The sequence below is a fragment of the Xyrauchen texanus genome, chromosome 32, assembly GCF_025860055.1.
Source record: "Xyrauchen texanus isolate HMW12.3.18 chromosome 32, RBS_HiC_50CHRs, whole genome shotgun sequence".
Lineage (NCBI taxonomy): Eukaryota > Metazoa > Chordata > Actinopteri > Cypriniformes > Catostomidae > Xyrauchen > Xyrauchen texanus.
In genome coordinates, this window is record NC_068307.1 from 30257369 (window position 1) to 30277131 (window position 19763).

The 19763-nt window shown below is 37.7% G+C and overlaps 1 protein-coding gene across 2 annotated transcripts; it reads right to left on the bottom strand.

Annotated features, from left to right (window-relative positions):
• Positions 1 to 1544: 1544 nt before the first annotated feature.
• Positions 1545 to 19142, bottom strand: LOC127626040 (ERO1-like protein beta). Of its 2 annotated transcripts, none has more exons than XM_052101555.1 (16): positions 17092 to 17264; positions 16434 to 16553; positions 14389 to 14472; positions 14095 to 14136; positions 11896 to 11978; positions 11736 to 11809; positions 10792 to 10912; positions 10642 to 10688; positions 10519 to 10530; positions 10392 to 10418; positions 6429 to 6521; positions 6096 to 6342; positions 5156 to 5225; positions 4385 to 4471; positions 4140 to 4273; positions 1545 to 2558 (listed from the first exon to the last, which is right to left on the bottom strand). In XM_052101555.1, the coding sequence occupies exons 1-16, from the start codon at positions 17167 to 17169 to the stop codon at positions 2498 to 2500; spliced, it is 1380 nt and encodes a 459-aa protein (XP_051957515.1). In that variant the 5' UTR covers positions 17170 to 17264; the 3' UTR covers positions 1545 to 2497. The 2 variants fall into 2 exon arrangements, with proteins under 2 accessions (XP_051957515.1, XP_051957514.1); XM_052101554.1 differs by lacking the exon at positions 17092 to 17264 and adding an exon at positions 18754 to 19142 and having other exon boundaries at positions 1546 to 2558.
• Positions 19143 to 19763: the final 621 nt, after the last annotated feature.

Genomic DNA, 19763 nt, shown 5'->3' on the forward strand with positions numbered 1-19763 from the left:
AAAATAAAGGGATAATTCACCCAAATATAAAAATCATTTACTAAACCACATGTCAAACCTGTTTGGAAGCTCCAAATAGGACTTTACAAGTATCACAGGAGTAGCAGTAGTCTTCTGAAGTCACACACTAACTTTAATAAAAAAAACAGACCCAAATTTAAGTTGTTATTCACTGAAAATCCTCCCCTACGCCAAATCTCATTCGACGTATTCGAACTTGCCACATTGCGATCGCTCACGTGAAATGTGACAACCAGCGGCACATTGGAAAATATGCAAACATGAAGGAGATTTGTGAATAATTACTTACATTTGGGTCTGTTCGTCATTGTATGACTTCAGAAGACTTGGATTATAGCGCAGAATTTGTGTGGACTACTTCAATTATAAAGTCATTCCGTGCCAACTCAACCAGAGATTCTCCACTCAAAAATGCGATTTCGATATTTTTTTTTTCAGGTGAAAGAAATCCATAAATGAAGATGAAAGCCAAAATATGAAATGCCATGGACAAATATTTACAGAGTAAAAGTTTTTTAAAGCGTGGTCAAAATGGCGATTTTCACCTTTGAAAATAAAAATCACAGGTAAAAAATAACTTTAGAAAGGTGGCAGCATCATGATTTTATTTTTACACAGAGATTGGTTGGTCAGTTACTAAAATCAGTTGACTTTAGCAATCCTTGTTGCATTATATGCCAATGGTGACTGCTCAAAAATGGGAAAAAGCACTTTTTTCCAAAGTTGGCATGCCTGTAACTCCAGAATGATTAAAGATATCTTAACATCCTTTTAGATTCTGGTTCAGAACAAAGTTTTCTTACTGTATTTTCATTTTTGAGGCCCTTTATGGTTCAATCCCAGAGATATGGGGATCTCAATGTGGCTCCGTGTGCAAATTGTTAAATTGTACACATTTTCAGTGGTCAAATACGGGTCACTTTGCATACAGCTGATACTTTCGGTCTTTTAAAGGGTAATGTCTGAAGTACAGATAATGTTGAAACTTGAACTGTATCTTTTTTCCCTCAATCAAAACAATTGCAAAGATTTTAACAATGTCTGAGTGCCAAAAATACACTGAAATGGTCAAGCTGAATAAATAAAAGGTACACCTTTAGTTTCAGCATTATTTGTTCTTCAGACGTTTCTATTTATATACAATAAGTTTTAGCAGATTTATACAAAGTGACCAACATTTGGTTTTTGACCACTGTAAATGGGTAAAATTAAACAATTTGCACATGCAGTCACATTGAGATCCCCACATCTCTGGTACTGAATCATATAGGGACTTAAAAATGAAGAAACTAAAAGAGAAGATTGTTCTGACACAGAATCTAAAAGGATATATATATATATATATATATATATATATCTTTAATACTTCTGGAGTTATAGGCACGTTAACTTTGGGAAAAAGAACACAAAACGTGCTTTTTCCCATTTTTGGACTCACACCATTGGCATATAATGCAACAAGGATTTCTAAAGTCAACTGATTTTAGTAACTGACTAACGAATCTCTGTGCAAAAATAAAATCATGATGCTGCCACCTTTCTGAAGTTATTTTTTTGATCTGTGGTTTTGCTCCAAAATCATTGGTGAAAAATCGCCATTTTGACCGGCCTCTATAAAATAGCGGATTAGTGAGTAAATATTTGTCCATGGCATTTAATATTTTGGCTTTCATCTTCATTTATGCATTTTTTTCACCAGAAAAAAATTATAAACATTTTGAGCCGGGACCTCTGGTTAAGTTGACATGGAACGATGCTAAAGCTTTTTTGGCGTTTTTTTTTGTCATCTTTGGAAAAAATGTCAGATTTGAAAAGTCATTCAGGTTTGAAACAACATGAGGGTGAGTAAATAATTTTTGTGTGAACTAATGCTTTAACTAAATTCTATGGTCCCTTAAACATAAAAATCTTCATTTATGGATTAGGAATGTCTGTAAGACAAATGCATGCAGCTAACGCATTAAACGCACAGATTTCAGGGACACGCAAAATTATTAAAACACAAGTTCTTTAACTGTTCTGAAAGAAAAGAAGAAAATGTAATTACCATTGTAACTGACAGAAACTAACCTGGACACAAAGACCAACCATCAAATATACAAACAAGCGAACGAGGGAAGAAACACCAGCGCTTTGTGAACTGAAGACATGAACCGTCTAATCGGTCAGAGATGACGAAGAAAACGAGAAGTCTGAAATCTGTTCGCACATACAGAGACATGTAAAGCCTGCACATCTAAAGTCAAAGCGTAAAATCCGAAGTTTTCGGAGCTGAAAGCTGCTGTTTTGAGTGATTATGAGTCAGTTTTTTTAACTCTCGCAGTGTGGAAACTGAGCAGAAGGGCTTGATGTGATCTAGAGTAAAAGGGTTCTGCAGACAACGGTCCTGCAGTCCCTGAGAGAGGAATTTGTCTGGGGCGGATAAGACCATTGCAGAGTCCACTGGGCTGGTGCCACCTGGTGGCCTGGAGGTGTGTTACCTATGATCCTTCAGAAGCATTCGGAAGTTGTGCAACTCTTTTATACTGGTGGAAAGTCTGGAGAGAGAGAGAGAGAGAGAGAGAGAGAGAGGAGAGAGAGAGAGAGAGAGAGAGGAGACTGTAGTGAGAACATCATTTGCTTGTTTTGGTGAGTGTAATTAAAGACATTTTATTACAGCAGAGAAACGTTCTGGTAACTGCAATAATCCCTTGCAATGTTTCTTTATTCTTTTGTTTTTAAAGTCAAAATGAAATAAAAATTTGCTCTTTAACTTTCCTAACATGTTACTGGTCTTATTGTGAACATCAAGGCATGTTATTCCATAGAAAATAAATTATTTTTCTTATCTAAAAACAGCGATAGTGACAACAGAACTCAACACAACTGCACAAAACTGAGAACAGAACTTACTAAACATGTCTGAAGAGTTTGTAGTCCAAGAATTGATGCATTTCTATGCCCAGCCTTGTTTTTTTGTTTTTTAACGGAGAACGCAAAATAAGAGAAACATAGAGGCTACATGCAGCCACAGTCACACCGTGTCCTAATCTGATGGCAAACAACACGTGATTAAAGGTATATTATATATGTTAATCAGAGTTTTTGTCCTAACCAGCAGTGATGAGCGACGGTATATCATATCGATCACTTGTTTTCTATTTTCGGCATCGTACGGGTAACTCCGACCACTGTAAACTAGCACTGATCCAAAAACTTTCAAAACAAAAATAAGGCTGGGCATAGAAATGCATCAATTCTTGGACTACAAACTCTTCAGACATGTTTAGTAAGTTCTGTTCCCTGTTTTGTGAGCAGCTGTGTTGTGTTCTGTTGTCACTATCACTGTTGAGGACCTGTTTTTAGATTAACAAAACAAGTTTTCACTTGAACGCTCCCAATGTTGCAAAGGGTCTGCGTGAACTGTTGCTCTCGTGTCCTATCATGAACACACACAGGACGTTCTTTTGAAGCTTGAAGAGGTGTCACCATAAACTGCCATTTTATGACATCACAGAGCACAACATTTATTCACAATTTCTCCCTTTAAGTCATATAGAGGTATAACAACACAGGGGTGAGTAAACAATCACTGAATTATCATTTTTGGGTGAATTATCTCTTTTACAGCATCTCAGTTCTTCTTGTGCATGTGCTACTGAAGTGCATTTCTGCAGAGAAATACGTTTATTTCACGATTGACCTAGAATCAATTATAAACTTCTTTATTTAAGTGGTCTTATTGTATGACATAAATTTGAGTCAATTTAATTTGAATTATTAAGTAGCAATAACAACATCAAAATAGCAAATCAGAGTGAAATTTACTTGCATCTAGTTACTTAGTTAAGTTCAATCTATAAGTTAAGTGAACTTAATTACACCATTACTTAATTTAATTGAGTAAAGTCAACTTTTAAAGTGCATGGAAGAATAATAATGAGTAATAAACTAATCTTCTTAAATCCTGATGGATAAAATCATGGAGATTTTGCAGAATTTTCTGCTGCATGTTGTGTTTCATTTGGAAATTGTCATATTATTGAAGTTAAATGCATGTTTACAGACCTCAGTTGAGAATTTCACACACACTCGTGCCATTATATGCCGCTGTAACAAACAGATCGACCATGTTTTACCTGGAGAATCCGTTGAGTAGAGCTATAATCTCCTGTCGTGTGAGCTGGAAGCCCTTTGACGGGCTGTTTTCTGGAAGATTCTTGATTTCTTTCTCAGAGAAGAGAATCCTGAGAGCCGTGCCCAGACCCTCAGTCTGATGGGACACACATTCATTCGGGTTTATCTTTGTCTTACATAACACAACAAAAAGAATGACGCAGAACAGGACGCTGTTCACTATGAGGAAAAGGGCTGTAGTTTGTACCTGTAACTTTCCCCAAAGTCGACATTTACTGCAGCCGACACAGTCCATGATACGAGAGATGTTTTTAAAATGAAGTCTGAACTCCTCCTAGACAGAAATGAACGAGTCAAGTCAACATGACATTAAAACTCCATTTACTTTCTTTATAAGCGTTTCTTGTTTTACTGTGAAGAAGTCTCAACCACTTGACATACAGAGACACTTTTAACCATCAGATCATAAACTGGTCAATGGCTGTTGGGTAAACTGCAGTCTCCTCACATTTGAACGTTTTGTTTAGTCTGATTCAGCTGATGAAAACACGCCGCGTGATCATGTGGAAGGATCAAGATGTAAACTGGAATGAAGGTGCAGAATTTAAATGAACAAAATAGTCTACTCCTCTCCCGCCGTTGCTGACGTGCCAGTGATTACCCCTCTGCGTGCCAATGCTGGCACCCGTGCCATAGGTTGCCAACCCCTTATCTATACAAATGAGCACTCGTGTAAACGATCTGTACTTATGCAAAACGCATAACTGAACTTGTACTGTTCAGTTATTGTCATTTTTTTTAATCATAGAAGTATTTACGCATAAGCCTTTAGATCAAAAGCTTCTGAAGATAATATGAAAGATCTCATGCATTTGAATGATCAAACAAGATGAACGAGTCAAATTATAACATCCACCAGCAAGTTACCGATACAACACATTCAATAGACATAAACCTGTTTAATCACAATGTGTGACGCGGGTCTGTAATTAGCGAGTGAATGTGTGATGTTACTCACCTTTAATATTTTTGCCTCTATTTTGTGTCCAGCAAACATGGAGCTCTCGTCAAAGTGCATTGGGAACGTTCTGCGGGAACACACACACAAATTAGGAAAATAACAGAAAATATATAAAAACTAAAATACATTGTTTATTTACACTGACTACTGTATATCTATTCAGGTGAATCTCATTAAGAAATGTCCAGGTTCTACCCCCCTAATTTATAAAATTAAGCCTATTTTTAAGATAATTCAGATTTTGTTTTTGCATTATGACTTTATTTTCATGTCAATTAAGCACATGAGCACACGTGAGATTAGTCCATGAAATTATACAAATTTAAATTGGAAAAGATGGCACAAATTAAGAAAAACACATTGGTAATTAAATAAATGCAGACTTTAGAATTAAAGAGGAATATCTAGAATAATTACAATTTGTTTTGTTTTTCATGACAATTAAGCCCATTTCCCCTCTGAAATTCTCAATAAGTAAAACCAATTGATCATGATTTATAATTACTGTAAATGTGTATATTAATATTAAATAAAAAGTCAATTAACATCTCAATGATAAAGGTTTTAAATAATAATGGGTACAAAAAAATCATACAAATATATTCAGAATGCAAAAATCTAAATTAAATGTATTATATTAATATTATTTTATTATTATTATAACTAAATAAAAAGAGATTTAATTTTATTTATGCAATAACAGCATAATTTCTTATTATTTTTTATATAAATCGTTTTTGCGAAATTCATTGACAAAATTATATATATATATATAAAAAAGATTAACTGGCAATTAATTACACATAATAAAAAAATCAAAATTATGCAACTTATGGAATTGGTGATGGTGAAAATAAAGTATATTTTTGAACTTCCTCCTCTAATAATCAGTATGAATCTGCTTGTATTAGTCAGTCAATTGACGTTTTCCTCTCACTTGGTCTCGTTGAGTATCTCCAGCAGCAGATCTTTGGTCGTCGTGTCCTCTTCTCTGTTTCCTGTGTACAGATTGATGAAGGTGCGCTCGAAGTACGGAGCTACTTTAGACAGCGCTCTCAGCTCGATAAGGTACAGGAAGTACAGGTTCTTCAGGCGCCGAGTGCCCTCGCCCTTCGTCTCTGCCGGGTCGAACCGCTGACGGAACTCATGGACGTTTGGACCCCAAACTGATTTGCCCCAACCCTCTTGGATCATACAAAATACAGGAAATGAACAAACACTACTTAGGAATGCCCCGAGCAGAAGTATGAAGCAGGTGGAGAGTGTTTACCATCCAGCAGGTATTCAGCACACAGGTGGATGTTAATGCTGCTGTGCAGACCGGAGATCAGACGATAGAAAACTCTCTTCTCCAAACACAGACCTGCAGCACACATGAACATACAGTCCATCAATACAGATGTCATGAGAGAATATTTCACAGACTTCTCAGAATCAGAAATCAACAATGACTTGCACAGTCTTGCATAGTCACGACTTTCGACTCTAAACATAAAGTCTGGCCACTTTGCAGTTCATTCTGCACAAGAGCTGCTCACTTAGACAGGAAAAGATTTCTTGTTGTACAGAAACCACGGTTTCCTCTTTGCATTTTTCTTGTTTTTGTGATTGAAAAAGGTGCTGCTTTTTAAATTGATATATATATATATATATATATATATATATATATATATATATATATATATATATAGCAATTCCCCAAGTGCAATAAAAAGAGCTCTGGCACAACAGTCACAACGTTTATACCAGCTGAAGTGGGTATCGAACCGGGGCTCACCAGTCATTTGAACTGAAGCCCAAAGCTCGAACCACTGTGCCACACAATCGACAAGTCTGACTGACATCAAAGACACATTATTGGTTGAGATTATACAGCTATTCTGAGAAAATAGTTACAGCCAAGTTTTAGTTTTTTAAATTGAAGCATGAATTATGCATAATATCATATATATATAATATATATATATATATACACACACACTCACTCACCTAAAGGATTATTAGGAACACATACTAATACTGTGTTTGACCCCCTTTCGCCTTCAGAACTGCCTTAATTCTACGTGGCATTGATTCAACAAGGTGCTGAAAGCATTCTTTAGAAATGTTGGCCCATATTGATAGGATAGCATCTTGCAGTTGATGGAGATTTGTGGGATGCACATCCAGGGCACGAAGCTCCCGTTCCACCACATCCCAAAGATGCTCTATTGGGTTGAGATCTGGTGACTGTGGGGGCCATTTTAGTACAGTGAACTCATTGTCATGTTCAAGAAACCAATTTGAAATGATTCGAGCTTTGTGACATGGTGCATTATCCTGCTGGAAGTAGCCATCAGAGGATGGGTACATGGTGGCCATAAAGGGATGGACATGGTCAGAAACAATGCTCAGGTAGGCCGTGGCATTTAAACGATGCCCAATTGGCACTAAGGGGCCTAAAGCGTGCCAAGAAAACATCCCCCACACCATTACACCACCACCACCAGCCTGCACAGTGGTAACAAGGCATGATGGATCCATGTTCTCATTCTGTTTACGCCAAATTCTGACTCTACCATCTGAATGTCTCAACAGAAATCGAGACTCATCAGACCAGGCAACATTTTTCCAGTCTTCAACTGTCCAATTTTGGTGAGCTCTTGCAAATTGTAGCCTCTTTTTCCTATTTGTAGTGGAGATGAGTGGTACCCGGTGGGGTCTTCTGCTGTTGTAGCCCATCCGCCTCAAGGTTGTGCGTGTTGTGGCTTCACAAATGCTTTGCTGCATACCTCGGTTGTAACGAGTGGTTATTTCAGGCAAAGTTGCTCTTCTATCAGCTTGAATCAGTCGGCCCATTCTCCTCTGACCTCTAGCATCAACAAGGCATTTTCAGCCCACAGGACTGCCGCATACTGGATGTTTTTCCTTTTCACACCATTCTTTGTAAACCCTAGAAATGGTTGTGCGTGAAAATCCCAGTAACTGAGCAGATTGTGAAATACTCAGACCGGCCCGTCTGGCACCAACAACCATGCCACGCTCAAAATTGCTTAAATCACCTTTCTTTCCCATTCTGACATTCAGTTTGGAGTTCAGGAGATTGTCTTGACCAGGACCACACCCCTAAATGCATTGAAGCAACTGCCATGTGATTGGTTGATTAGATAATTGCAATAATGAGAAATTGAACAGGTGTTCCTAATAATCCTTTAGGTGAGTATATATATATATATATATATATACACACACACACACACACACAGTATTTACTGAGATTTATAGGTGTGTGTGAGTAAAATGAGCATAAATTCATTTAGAGCATTTATTTGCAGAAAATGACAACTGGTCAACATAACACAAAAGATGTCGTGTTTTCAGACCTCCAATAATGCAAAGAAAACAAGTTCATATTCATTTATAAACAACACAATACTAATTTTACTAAATCAATGTTTACTGGAATCATTTTTCATGCGTCTTGCTTTCACCAGTCTTTCACATTGCTGTTGGGTGACTTCATGCTACTCCTGGTGCAAAAATTCAAGCATCTCTGCTTTGTTTGAAGGCTTGTGGGCATCCATCTTTCTCCCGATCACATTCCAGAGGTGTTCAATGGGGTTCAGGTCTGGATGACAGGGTCTTGATCCGGTGGTCCTCCATCCACACCTTGATTGATCTGTCTGTGTGGCATGGAGCATTGTCCTACTGGAGAACCCAATCCTCAGAGTTGGGGAACATTGTCAGAGCAGAAGGAAGCACGTTTTCTTCCAGGATAACCTTGTACATGGCTTGATTCATGCATCCTTCTCAAAGACGAATCTGCACGATTCCAGCCTTACTGAAGCACCCCCAGATCATCACCGATCCTCCATCTGATCATCTAATGGTTAGACGGAGACCTGGAGAGGCCTTCAAGCCACAGTGTCTCGCACCCACTGTGAAATTTGGGAGGATTGGTGATGATCTGGGAGCTGTTTTTGCACCAGAAGTGGCATGATGTCACCCAACAGCAATGTGAAAGACTGGCAGAGAGCGTGCCAAGACGCATGAAAGCTGTGATTGAAAAATCAGGATTATTCCAATAAATATTGATTTCTGAACTCTAAGTTAATACATTAATATTGTGTTATTTATAAATGAACATGAACTTGATTTCTTTGCATTATTGGAGGTCTGAAAACACGCCATCTTTTTTGATATTTTGACCAGTTGTCATGTTCTGCAAATAAATGCTCTAAATGACAATATTTGTATTTGTAATTTGGGAGAAATGTTGCCAGTACTTTATAGAATAAAACTAAAATGTTCATTTTATTCACACATTCCTATAAATAGTAAATCCAGAGAAACTGATCATTTTGCTGTGGTCTCTTAATTTTTTCCAGAGCTGTAATTATATATAATAAATTCATTTAGACATGTATCTCTGCCAATTTCAGAAGACTTAGAATAAGGAAACAATTATACATTCAAAGTTTTGTTTAAGTTGAGTAAGCATTTTGACCACTATGTGGCGCTGTCTCCAAACTGCTTAGGTACCCTCAGAACACCCCTCCAATTTTCATTCAAATAAGACAAAGCTTTTTAAAAATACATCACTACAATAAAATTCAAAATGGCGGAGTGGTTATATGGCTGATGTTGGTAAAGATGACATTGTTGAAATCCTCATGACCCAAGGAATCCAAAATTTGAACAAACAGTTAAAATGTTACGGGAAAAATATCAAATCTTGATATTTCTTGACCCATAGGTGGCGCTGGCATAATTTCTGAATGGTAGAACAAATTCAAATTAATTCTGGTCAGTTCTCAGTCTGGAGATTATTTTGAGCCATCGTTTGGACAAATTGGAAAAAGTTTGAAGGACGTGAAAAGTTTAAACTGTAAATGTCATAATGCAAGGTGGCGGACACTGTAATGAATTTTGTATCAGTCAAATAAACAATAATCTACCACATCTCTCAGTTTCAGATCATTATTTAAGCAATCACATATTTATAGGAAACATTGAGTATTGGCTGGCACATTAACGTTAGCAGGAGGTCGTTTACAGATGAGCTCGTTCACCAATAAAGCACCACGTGAGATCTCAGTGTCTGAATGAATTAGCAAATAATTCATCTCTACTTCTGATAGGAACAGGAAACAAAACAATCAAAAGCATGATGTCCGAGGACAAAACACTGACGGTTCAATCTTTCATCAGATTTACAGTGTTAAGAGACGTTCATGCTGAAATACTCCATTACCTTCAAGCCACTTGTAGAATCCTTCACCTGTGAGAACAAAAACAAACCAAGATTAAAAAGCCCTTTACACTGATATAAAAACAGAGAATAGCAAATAAAACAAGATACTAAACAAATATGAACTCACCATCATCATCACCTGAGCAGAGAGAAAACACAACAGACAAAAGGTGTCAGGTTACACAAACAGCCCATGAGTGCACACCTGTCTTTAATTATACATGCAAATGTTGGATTCAATCAAACACACCTCGACTGGGAGCCAAAGGATTGAGGGGACGATACACTGATCTTGGCCTAAAAATGAACCATTGACAATAAAATCAGTTGAAGACCACAGTACAGCAGTGTGTGTGTGTGTGTGTGTGTGTGTGTGTGTGTGTGTGTGTGTGTGTCTCACTTGAAGCAGTTTTCTTCATAAATGCTGTTCCACACTCTCCAGGCTGATGGTCCTTTATATCCCGTGTATCTCTCTGGATTCAACAGCAGATCCACATACTCGGATTCAGGAGACATCTCATCTACACACACACACAGAAAAACACACACACACACACACACACACACACACAACACACACACACACAGAGAACAACACACACACACAAAGAAAACACACACACACACACACACACACAGAAAAACACACACAAAGAAAAACACACACAAAGAAAAACACACACACACACACACACACACACACACACACACACACACAGAAAAAGAAAAACACACATACAAACACAGTCACACACACACACACACACACACACACACAGACAGACAGACAGAAAAAGAAAAACACACATACGAACACACACACACACACACACAGAAAAAGAAAAACACACATACGAACACACACACACACACACACACACACACAAAACAAACACACACAGAAAAACACACACACAGTGTTGGGCGTTGGGGAGATTAAATAAATAAAACAAATAAAGCTATTTGCATTTCAGATTAACAGGATTATGAAAGTTTATACATGTGTAACATTGTAAATTCAGTATAAAAGTGCTTCCCTGCACGTGCTCACACTAAACTCAAGCGTCAGCTGCTAAATGACGGATGCACGAGAGAGAGAGAGAGAGAGAGAGAGAGAGAGAGAATGATTTTGACTCCCGCAGATTCTGCTGTTTTAAGCGTCTCCTCTATTCACGCCCCAAAATGTTATTTAAGATATTAAAGATGTTTTAAATTTCAAACATTTTATTTAAGACTCTTTAAGTCTGACATTTCTTTTTCTACCAGTACACAGTAAATAACCACATCTGTTTCAGAGACAGATTTGTTTAGTGATGCTCTGTTGCAATGAAAAGTCAAACTCACCATCTAACCCACAGAAATGGTCCTGAGCATCGTCATGGTGAGCCCAGTCTGCAAACGCTTCTTTACTCTGATTACTGTGGCATAATGAGGGAACAAACATGTTTTTGGAGAAGTGAACTGCAACAGGAAGTGAAAGGTTTTGTTATGGAGTATAGTTTACCTCAGTGTGCTGTTAATGGCACCCAATTCATGCGCCTGTTCACACTCTATGATGTTATCCATGTTGTTGCCAGCCTGAGCGTACTAGCAGAGAAAACACAACACAGACCAATCAGAATGAGCCAAAGTTCAAATATGAGGATTAATATGTTTCTATACTGTTTTACATTGTTGCAAAATGAACCCTGACAGGGCGATGTGGACACCAACGGAAAGCGGTGGCCTGAAAGCATCTAAACATTTGGTAACAAGCTGCTAAATAAGAATTGCACGTCTAATTTCCAAATATTTCTTCCTCAAAAAGCACTAAAAGAACCGATAATTGAATCGTTAAGAGGGATCAGAATGCCTGCATTGACCAATCGGAAGTATCAAGTATTCCGGAGAGCTGTATAATAATGATGGAGAAAAACATCCAATTCATGTCTTCAAGTCTTTATATTAGTGACAGACCAACATATCGGCCGGGCTGATTAATCGCCAATATTTGGCCATTTGCGATTAACGGCATCAGCCAATAACGGTGTTAAATTTCCCTCGTGTCAGTTACTAAATCTACCAATAGATTTGTCAATGGATAGTCAATACTTCGTTTTCAAGTTTATGCAAATGTGAGTATATATTGCATTAAAAAAAGCATTTGTTTAAATTTGGAGTACATTTGATTTTATTTTTTTTCCCCATTTTGGAAAGCCCAATACCCACTACTTAGTAGGTCCTCGTGGTGGCGTGTTTACTCGCCTCAATCCGGGTGGCGAAGGACGAATCTCAGTTGCCTCCGCTTCTGAGACCGTCAATCCGTGCATCTGATCACGTGACTCGTCGTGCATGACACCGGAGACTCACAGCATGTGGAGACTCATGCTACTCTCCACGATCCACACACAACACACCACACGCCACATTGAGAGAACCACTATGTGCCATGTGACTCTACCCTCCTTAGCAACCAGGCCAATTTGGTTACCCCATGTGACTCTACCCTCCCTAGCAACTGGGCCAATTTGGTTGCTTAGGAGACCTGGCTGGAGTCACTCAGCACGCCCTGGATTCAAACTCGTGACTCCAGGGGTGAAAGTCAGCGTCAATACTCGCTGAGATACATAGACCTCCCTGATTTGCTGTTGATAAATTATTTTATGTTTATCAGCATTTTATATTTGTCACTGACCATTTCACTCTCTAGATATCGATATCGGCTATATTTCAAACATTTCACATCAATTAGGGCTGTTTTTACTATTAAAAAATAGTCGATTATTTACTTTGATTTTGTAATAGTGATTAATTGCGATCAACAGAATTGACATTAAATACTAGAAGTAGACCGATATATCGGTTTTACCAATTAATCGGTGCCGATAGTTGCTTTACGTAACTATCGGTTATCGCCAAAAAGCTATGCTAATAATTTTTTTATTTATTATTATTATTCCTACGTGTTCCTCTGAGGCCGGTGCTTGTGGATTCTACTGTTAGAACAGCTGTCTATAGAGGTGAACTAAAAACAAATCACTGACACCAGGTGGGAATTCGCTTTATCTAAATGTGTCATCATTCACAACATATATCATATGTTTATCCTCACTTCAACGCATATTGGTTTTCTTTTGAGTAGATTAAAAAAAGTGTTCTAAATTAAATCAATGGCATGCAAAAAATACAAAAGTATCTATATGTGCTTGTGATCTGTCCTCTGTCTGATGTATGAACACTTACAGCTAACTAAAAATAACCTGCACGTCTATTATCAGCATTTAAGACACGCTCACACTTTAAAACACTCAACTGATATCATAGAAAGAGACAGATAGAGAGCGCCGAGTGCTGACTCAACCTTACACACTTTAGTCTCCGCTCCATTACACAAACCTGAGACCCTTAACAAACAAAACACACTTAACGTCCCCGGGTCAGTCGCCCGTGCTATCACAACCAAACATTATTGAGCCATGACGTACACAAACCTCAAAGCTCATGAGAAGTAGCTTAAAAAAAAAAAACAGTAAATGCATTTCAAAGCTCAAGGACTACATTTCTATTAACTTAACATGAAACGTCAAATCAAACCCACTGGAGAAGTTTTACACAATATGTTTAGAGAGGGAAAGCAGATATTCAACTGAGCGTCTGTTGCCAGGACGGGGCAAAAGTAGAAACAAAACATTCATTACGAACGATTATTTTCAAAGTCTCTCACCTTGTTGTAGTTGCCGGATTTAATTCCCACGGGGACTTTGCTCTGGAGGGAAAAGTACATAAAAAGGACACAGTAAATCTGTATCTGTAGGCAAAACTACTTCTGTAACAATAAATATAAAGCTGTCAGAACATCTCATCACTGCAAAATCAAGAGGAATGTATTTTAAAACAAGATTTTAACTCGAAGTTTCCATTGACTTCGAGGTTAAATGAAAACAAACAAACAAACGACACGGAAAGCTTGTCTATTTGACTGGCAATCATTTGGAAAGCGCTAGTGTTGAACTCTGACCTCTGGACATGGCTCTACGTGACAGTCTTTGATGGAGCATTGGCCATCGTCAGGCCAAAACGGACACGGTCGCTTCAGGTTCACCTGCAGAAAAAGATTACCGTGAGCTTTGGTTTGTGTTCGCAATTCATTTCATTTCTTAACAGTGGGCATCAAATCAGGATTAGATTCTGCCAACAAATGAGTCTGTATGACATCATGCCACGTCCATGACTATGAATACAAGACCATTTAATTCATTCATCCAGACTGTTAGAACATCAGACACCATTCGCGTTACAGATTAGAGGTTGACTGATAGTGAATATTGATGATAATAATAACTAAGGTGTCAGAAAAGACAGATAACAGATTAATCGGTCGATAGTTTTTAAAAATCAATTTACAGAATCTTAAGGTGCGTCCCAAACGGCACACTTCTGCACTATTCAACACTGTCATTCTTAAGTGCGAGTAGTATGTTAACACTGAAAATGCAACAGCAGTGTACATAGATGATGCACTCTGAATTTTGGGCTTAACGTTTGTAGCCTCAATGCTGGTCTGACAAACAATTGTAAATAATGTAGAGACATTATAGCAAAACTTTAGTGAAGAAAGCACCTTAGAAATGTGAGTTGAACGTTTTATCATCACCTCACGCTGTGTGAAAATGTACGTTATTTGAGATACTCAGTTGAACTGAGGTTGGCTAATGTGCTAAACGCGCAGCAACACATCATGTGCGTTTGAAACGTCACATTAATCAGCTGTTAAATGGCTAATGCTTCTGTTTTCCATTTGGGAGCGATAATACGCGTTCATAGACTACATGGCTGAGTGCATAGTGTATAGTGCCTCATTTGGGACAGAGCTTTCGACTTTTCTTACTGTGAAAGGCACAGACATAGAGGCTACAACAGTCTATAATTAATACAATTCCAGATGTAGATTATTGTTCATGAAAATATATATATATTAACCAAATGACGGTGGCATTTTATTTTATTTGTATCACTTCGCTTTAATTTAGAACACTTGATAATCAAAATAACAAAATATGCATTGAATTAAATATGGATGTATATTCTCAATCATGAAAGATTAAGATACAACAGATCCCCATGAGGGGTCAGTAATTGTTTTTATCTCACCTCTGCCACAGTTATTACAAAACTATCGGCATAGATTTCTGCCGATAACTGATGGTTGCTTTTTGGAACAATCGGCACTGATTCATCGGTAAAACCGATATATCGGTCTACCTCTAATACAGGAGCTGTTATTCATCTTTGGTTAGTTGCGAAATTACTCCAGCAGATTCTTGCTTGCATAATCATCTTAAAGGTAGACTCAGTAAGTTTGTGTTCATGCCATCTTATACTTACACTGACACCTAGTGGCCTGGATGCAGCATCATTCAAACACAATATTTGTGTTATTTTTAAAACCCCTTTTCTCCCAATATAGAATGCCCAATTCCCACTACTTAGTAGGTCCTCGTGGTGGCGCGGTTACTCACTTCAATCTGGGTGCTGGAGGACGAGTCTCAGTTGCCTCCAAGTCTGAGACCGTCAATCCACGCATCTGATCACATGACTCATTGTGCACGACACCGCGGAAACTCACAGCATGTGGAGACTCATTCTACTCTCCACGATCCACACACAACTCACCACACGCCCCATTGAGAGAACCACTAATCACCACCACCACGAGGAGGTTACCCCATGTGACTCTACCCTCCCTAGCAACCGGGCCAATTTGGTTGCTAAGGAGACCTGGCTGGAGTCACTCAGCACGCCCGTGAATCACGACTCCAGGGGTGGAAGTCAGCGTCAATATTCGTTGAGCTACCCGGACCCCCCTCAAAATAATGACTAGTACATAAAATGTATTTATTTAAAATCAGATCAATTGCAAATTTGGATGTTTATGTTCAGATTGTTTCCCCTTCAAATCCTAAACCAGCCTACACTTCTAAAGGAAATGCAAAAAGCTGTAATGGTGCATTTGTAAAACCTTCAAGACTCGGCCAGTCGGAAAAACTCACTGAGCCAATTTACCTTGTAGTATCGAAAGAAGTCTCTTTCTGTGAGCTTGCGAATGCGAGGATAAATTTTGAAGTTGTTGAAGACGTCAATGCTCTCAATGTCACAGAAACAGTCGTCCAAGACACCTGTTAACTGTAGAGAACAGAAAAGATATTTGTAAAACCACCAGTTTGAAAAAAGTACCTTGTTTATGCCAAAATCTATGAACATATGTCTCTTTCATTGCACTGTGAGCTTCTCAGCTGTCTTTTTTCTCATGCGATATGACCAGTATGTTGCTTTGAGAGAGCACTTTTACATAAAACTATGTACTAAATAATAATAAACTGATTATTAATAGTGACTGCTATACCAGCCAGGTTGATTAAATCAAAACATATTTGGCTATTTTGAGATTAGCGCCAGAGAACTATGCCTGACTGGACAGAACAGGTATTCTGTTTTCACCTACTTATTAAAATATAAATTGCAATCATTTAAATTTAGTATTTTGATGGATATCCTGCTTTGTATATTTTGGTAGCAGCCAAAGCCCTATTAGTCAACTTTAAATATTGCATAACATGTTTAAAATCACCAAGACTTAGGTGCTAACTGTGTCATTAATATACAAAAACATCTTAAAGAATGAAACAGAAGTCATTTAATTTGGTGGTTAAAAATCTCTGACCTGCTCTGAGTGTAAAAGTCCAATAAATCCGAAAGCAAACAAAGATATTTCCCAAAAACTACATCTGTTCCCAGCCATTACTGTTTAAATACAGAGCTTTGTTTTATTGTCATTTATTTAGCACGTTCTGCAGTCATCAGGCTGTTTCGCTGGTCATGCAGTGTGAAGTTACTCTCCTCTGGGATCATCGGACACTACTAGAGATGAGCTGTCAAACTCAAACAACTACCGCGTGAAAATTCAGCCACGGAGCCCCTCCTCCAAACAAAGCAACGTCATCCTTAGTCACGCCCCTACGCGACTTGGCGTAGTTCTTCGCTGACGCGCTGACCGTTGCAGTGAATGTTTGACGGAGAGACGAAAGACTACAAATCCCACAACCCCTCTGACGTCAGCGATTCTCACAGACCAATAGGACATCACCACGCTGATTAACGGACGGTTTGCTTTCGTTACCGTGTTGCGAACGTAATGTTCAAGATTTTCTTACAATTTAATGAAATTATTGAAAATAGGTATCCATCACTGTACATTTACACTTTTACAATAAAATACATTGTTTAATGAAAACAAAGATGATAACGCTCTTGACTTTGTTGCAAATGTTTCAAAACACACACAGACTAAATAATTTGGAAACATTTATGGAAGATAATGCAATGTCAGCCCGTAATTTTTGTAATATTTCATAAATGAACCCTGTTGCGACCTTCGGGACATTTTTGTCTTTTCGATCATTTTGGCTGTGTTAAGGCCAACGGCATAACTTTTGCCAAAGGTGTGTATTTTGGGGGGAATTTTCACATTTCAACCTCCGTTCCTATAATACATCTATAATACTCGGTGTACACAATACTTAATTAAATCATTAAATCAAAATGTCCCCACTGAAACCCATTAAAACTGCAATATTTGATCCCAGTGTCTAAAGCATAAAATCATGAATTCTATGATATTGTGCTTTCATTCCGGAGCTCTGGCTTAAAATTTTACATTTTTAATATTTTCCACCAAATTGTGCCATTTTTCTCATGTTTAGCCTGTGGAGCAAATACAAGATTTTGTCCTATTTTCTGTTTGCTGTATTATAGAGCACTGCAGCACAATTGAATAAATGATGCAGATAAAAGTGTGTGTGTGTGTGTGTGTGTGTGTGTGTGTGTGTTGTTATGGATGTCAGTGTTTTATAAATGTTCATTGAGAAGTGTGTGTAAAAATTAGTGGCATTATATAAACAAACTGGCATTTAAAAGGTTAAAATCCTGCAAAAGAATGAATATTTGGTAGTTATGATCAGTCAGTGAGAGTAGAAAATAATATTAATATATACTAATATTATGGCAGTTCTTTGACGTGGACATTTTTGTCCTCTAAGGTCCTATGAGAAACTTTTTTTTAATTTTATTTTTTTAATTGACGCACACGGGTTAAAAATAAATCTTGATGTACATTTTATATAAACAAGGAGATGTAACGTTACATGAACAGGAGACATTAAACAGCAAAAGAGCTAAAGCGAACTGCGGACATGATGACGTCAAATTAACGCGACAGTAGAACATGCCAGAAATACCATGAACTACATAAAAAAAAATGAAATGTTGACATTAACATTAAAGTGTCTTTTTTCAGGATAGCGTCAGACACATCAAATCAACTTACATGACATAAGCAGCTCTGGTCCTCGCTGTCTGAAGTCTCTGTGTAAACATGCTCGTGTTTCTTCACGTTGTTTTGAAACCATCCCCATGTGAAATTCCCGAAAAATAAACCGAGTAAAATCACGAGTCCGGGTGTTTGTATCGTGTATTTTAACATCGCTGATGCGGAGTCGTTTCCAGGAACCTAAACATGAACAACTGATGTAAATAACTCCAACTTCCTGCTGCGCTAAGAGGGCAGTACCTAATTAATGCTTTAATTAAAACGACAGTCACATGTAGTTATTACAAAGATTAATTATATGGCGCCAACTGCATTAAAAACCCGTTCAAGATCTCAAATGTGAGGAAATTGCTGGAATAAAACATCGACACCGGGGCAACACTACGGGAAGCTGGGGGCGTGTCTAAACAAGCGATGTCAGAGCCCTTCTACATTTTTGCCTACTTACCATAAAATAGCATAACGAGGCCGTTTTTAATGGATTTCTACGGAGGAGATACTTCATTACGCTGAATAAACTGCTTTTGTGAGGAAACAGCTCATAATGTAATGATTTGACTACCTGTCCACCAATCCTCAATATATTTTACACTAAACAGTCCTTAGGAGTGACATATGTGTGGAGTTTAGTACAATAAAACAACTGTTTTATAAGCGTTGACGTGGACATCTTTGCGACAGGTAGGTGTCAGTTTACGGCTTTCCCCATTCGACTGATGACTTTTTCTTATTCAGATTTTAGAAATGTACTTTTATGTACATTTATTTTATGAATCATGACTCATGTGTAAACAACATAGGAATAATTAAACCTACAAACTTATTTAAAATATATATCACTTATGGAAATGTATTTCAACATATTTTCACATCAAACGAACGTAATATCATACAAATTAAAATGAGTTGAGTTGGCAAAATCGTAAAAAAAAAATAATGAGGTTTTCCTGAGCATAAAATATAGCCTAAATTAAGACTGAAAGACTGATATTTAGATTTGAAGTGGT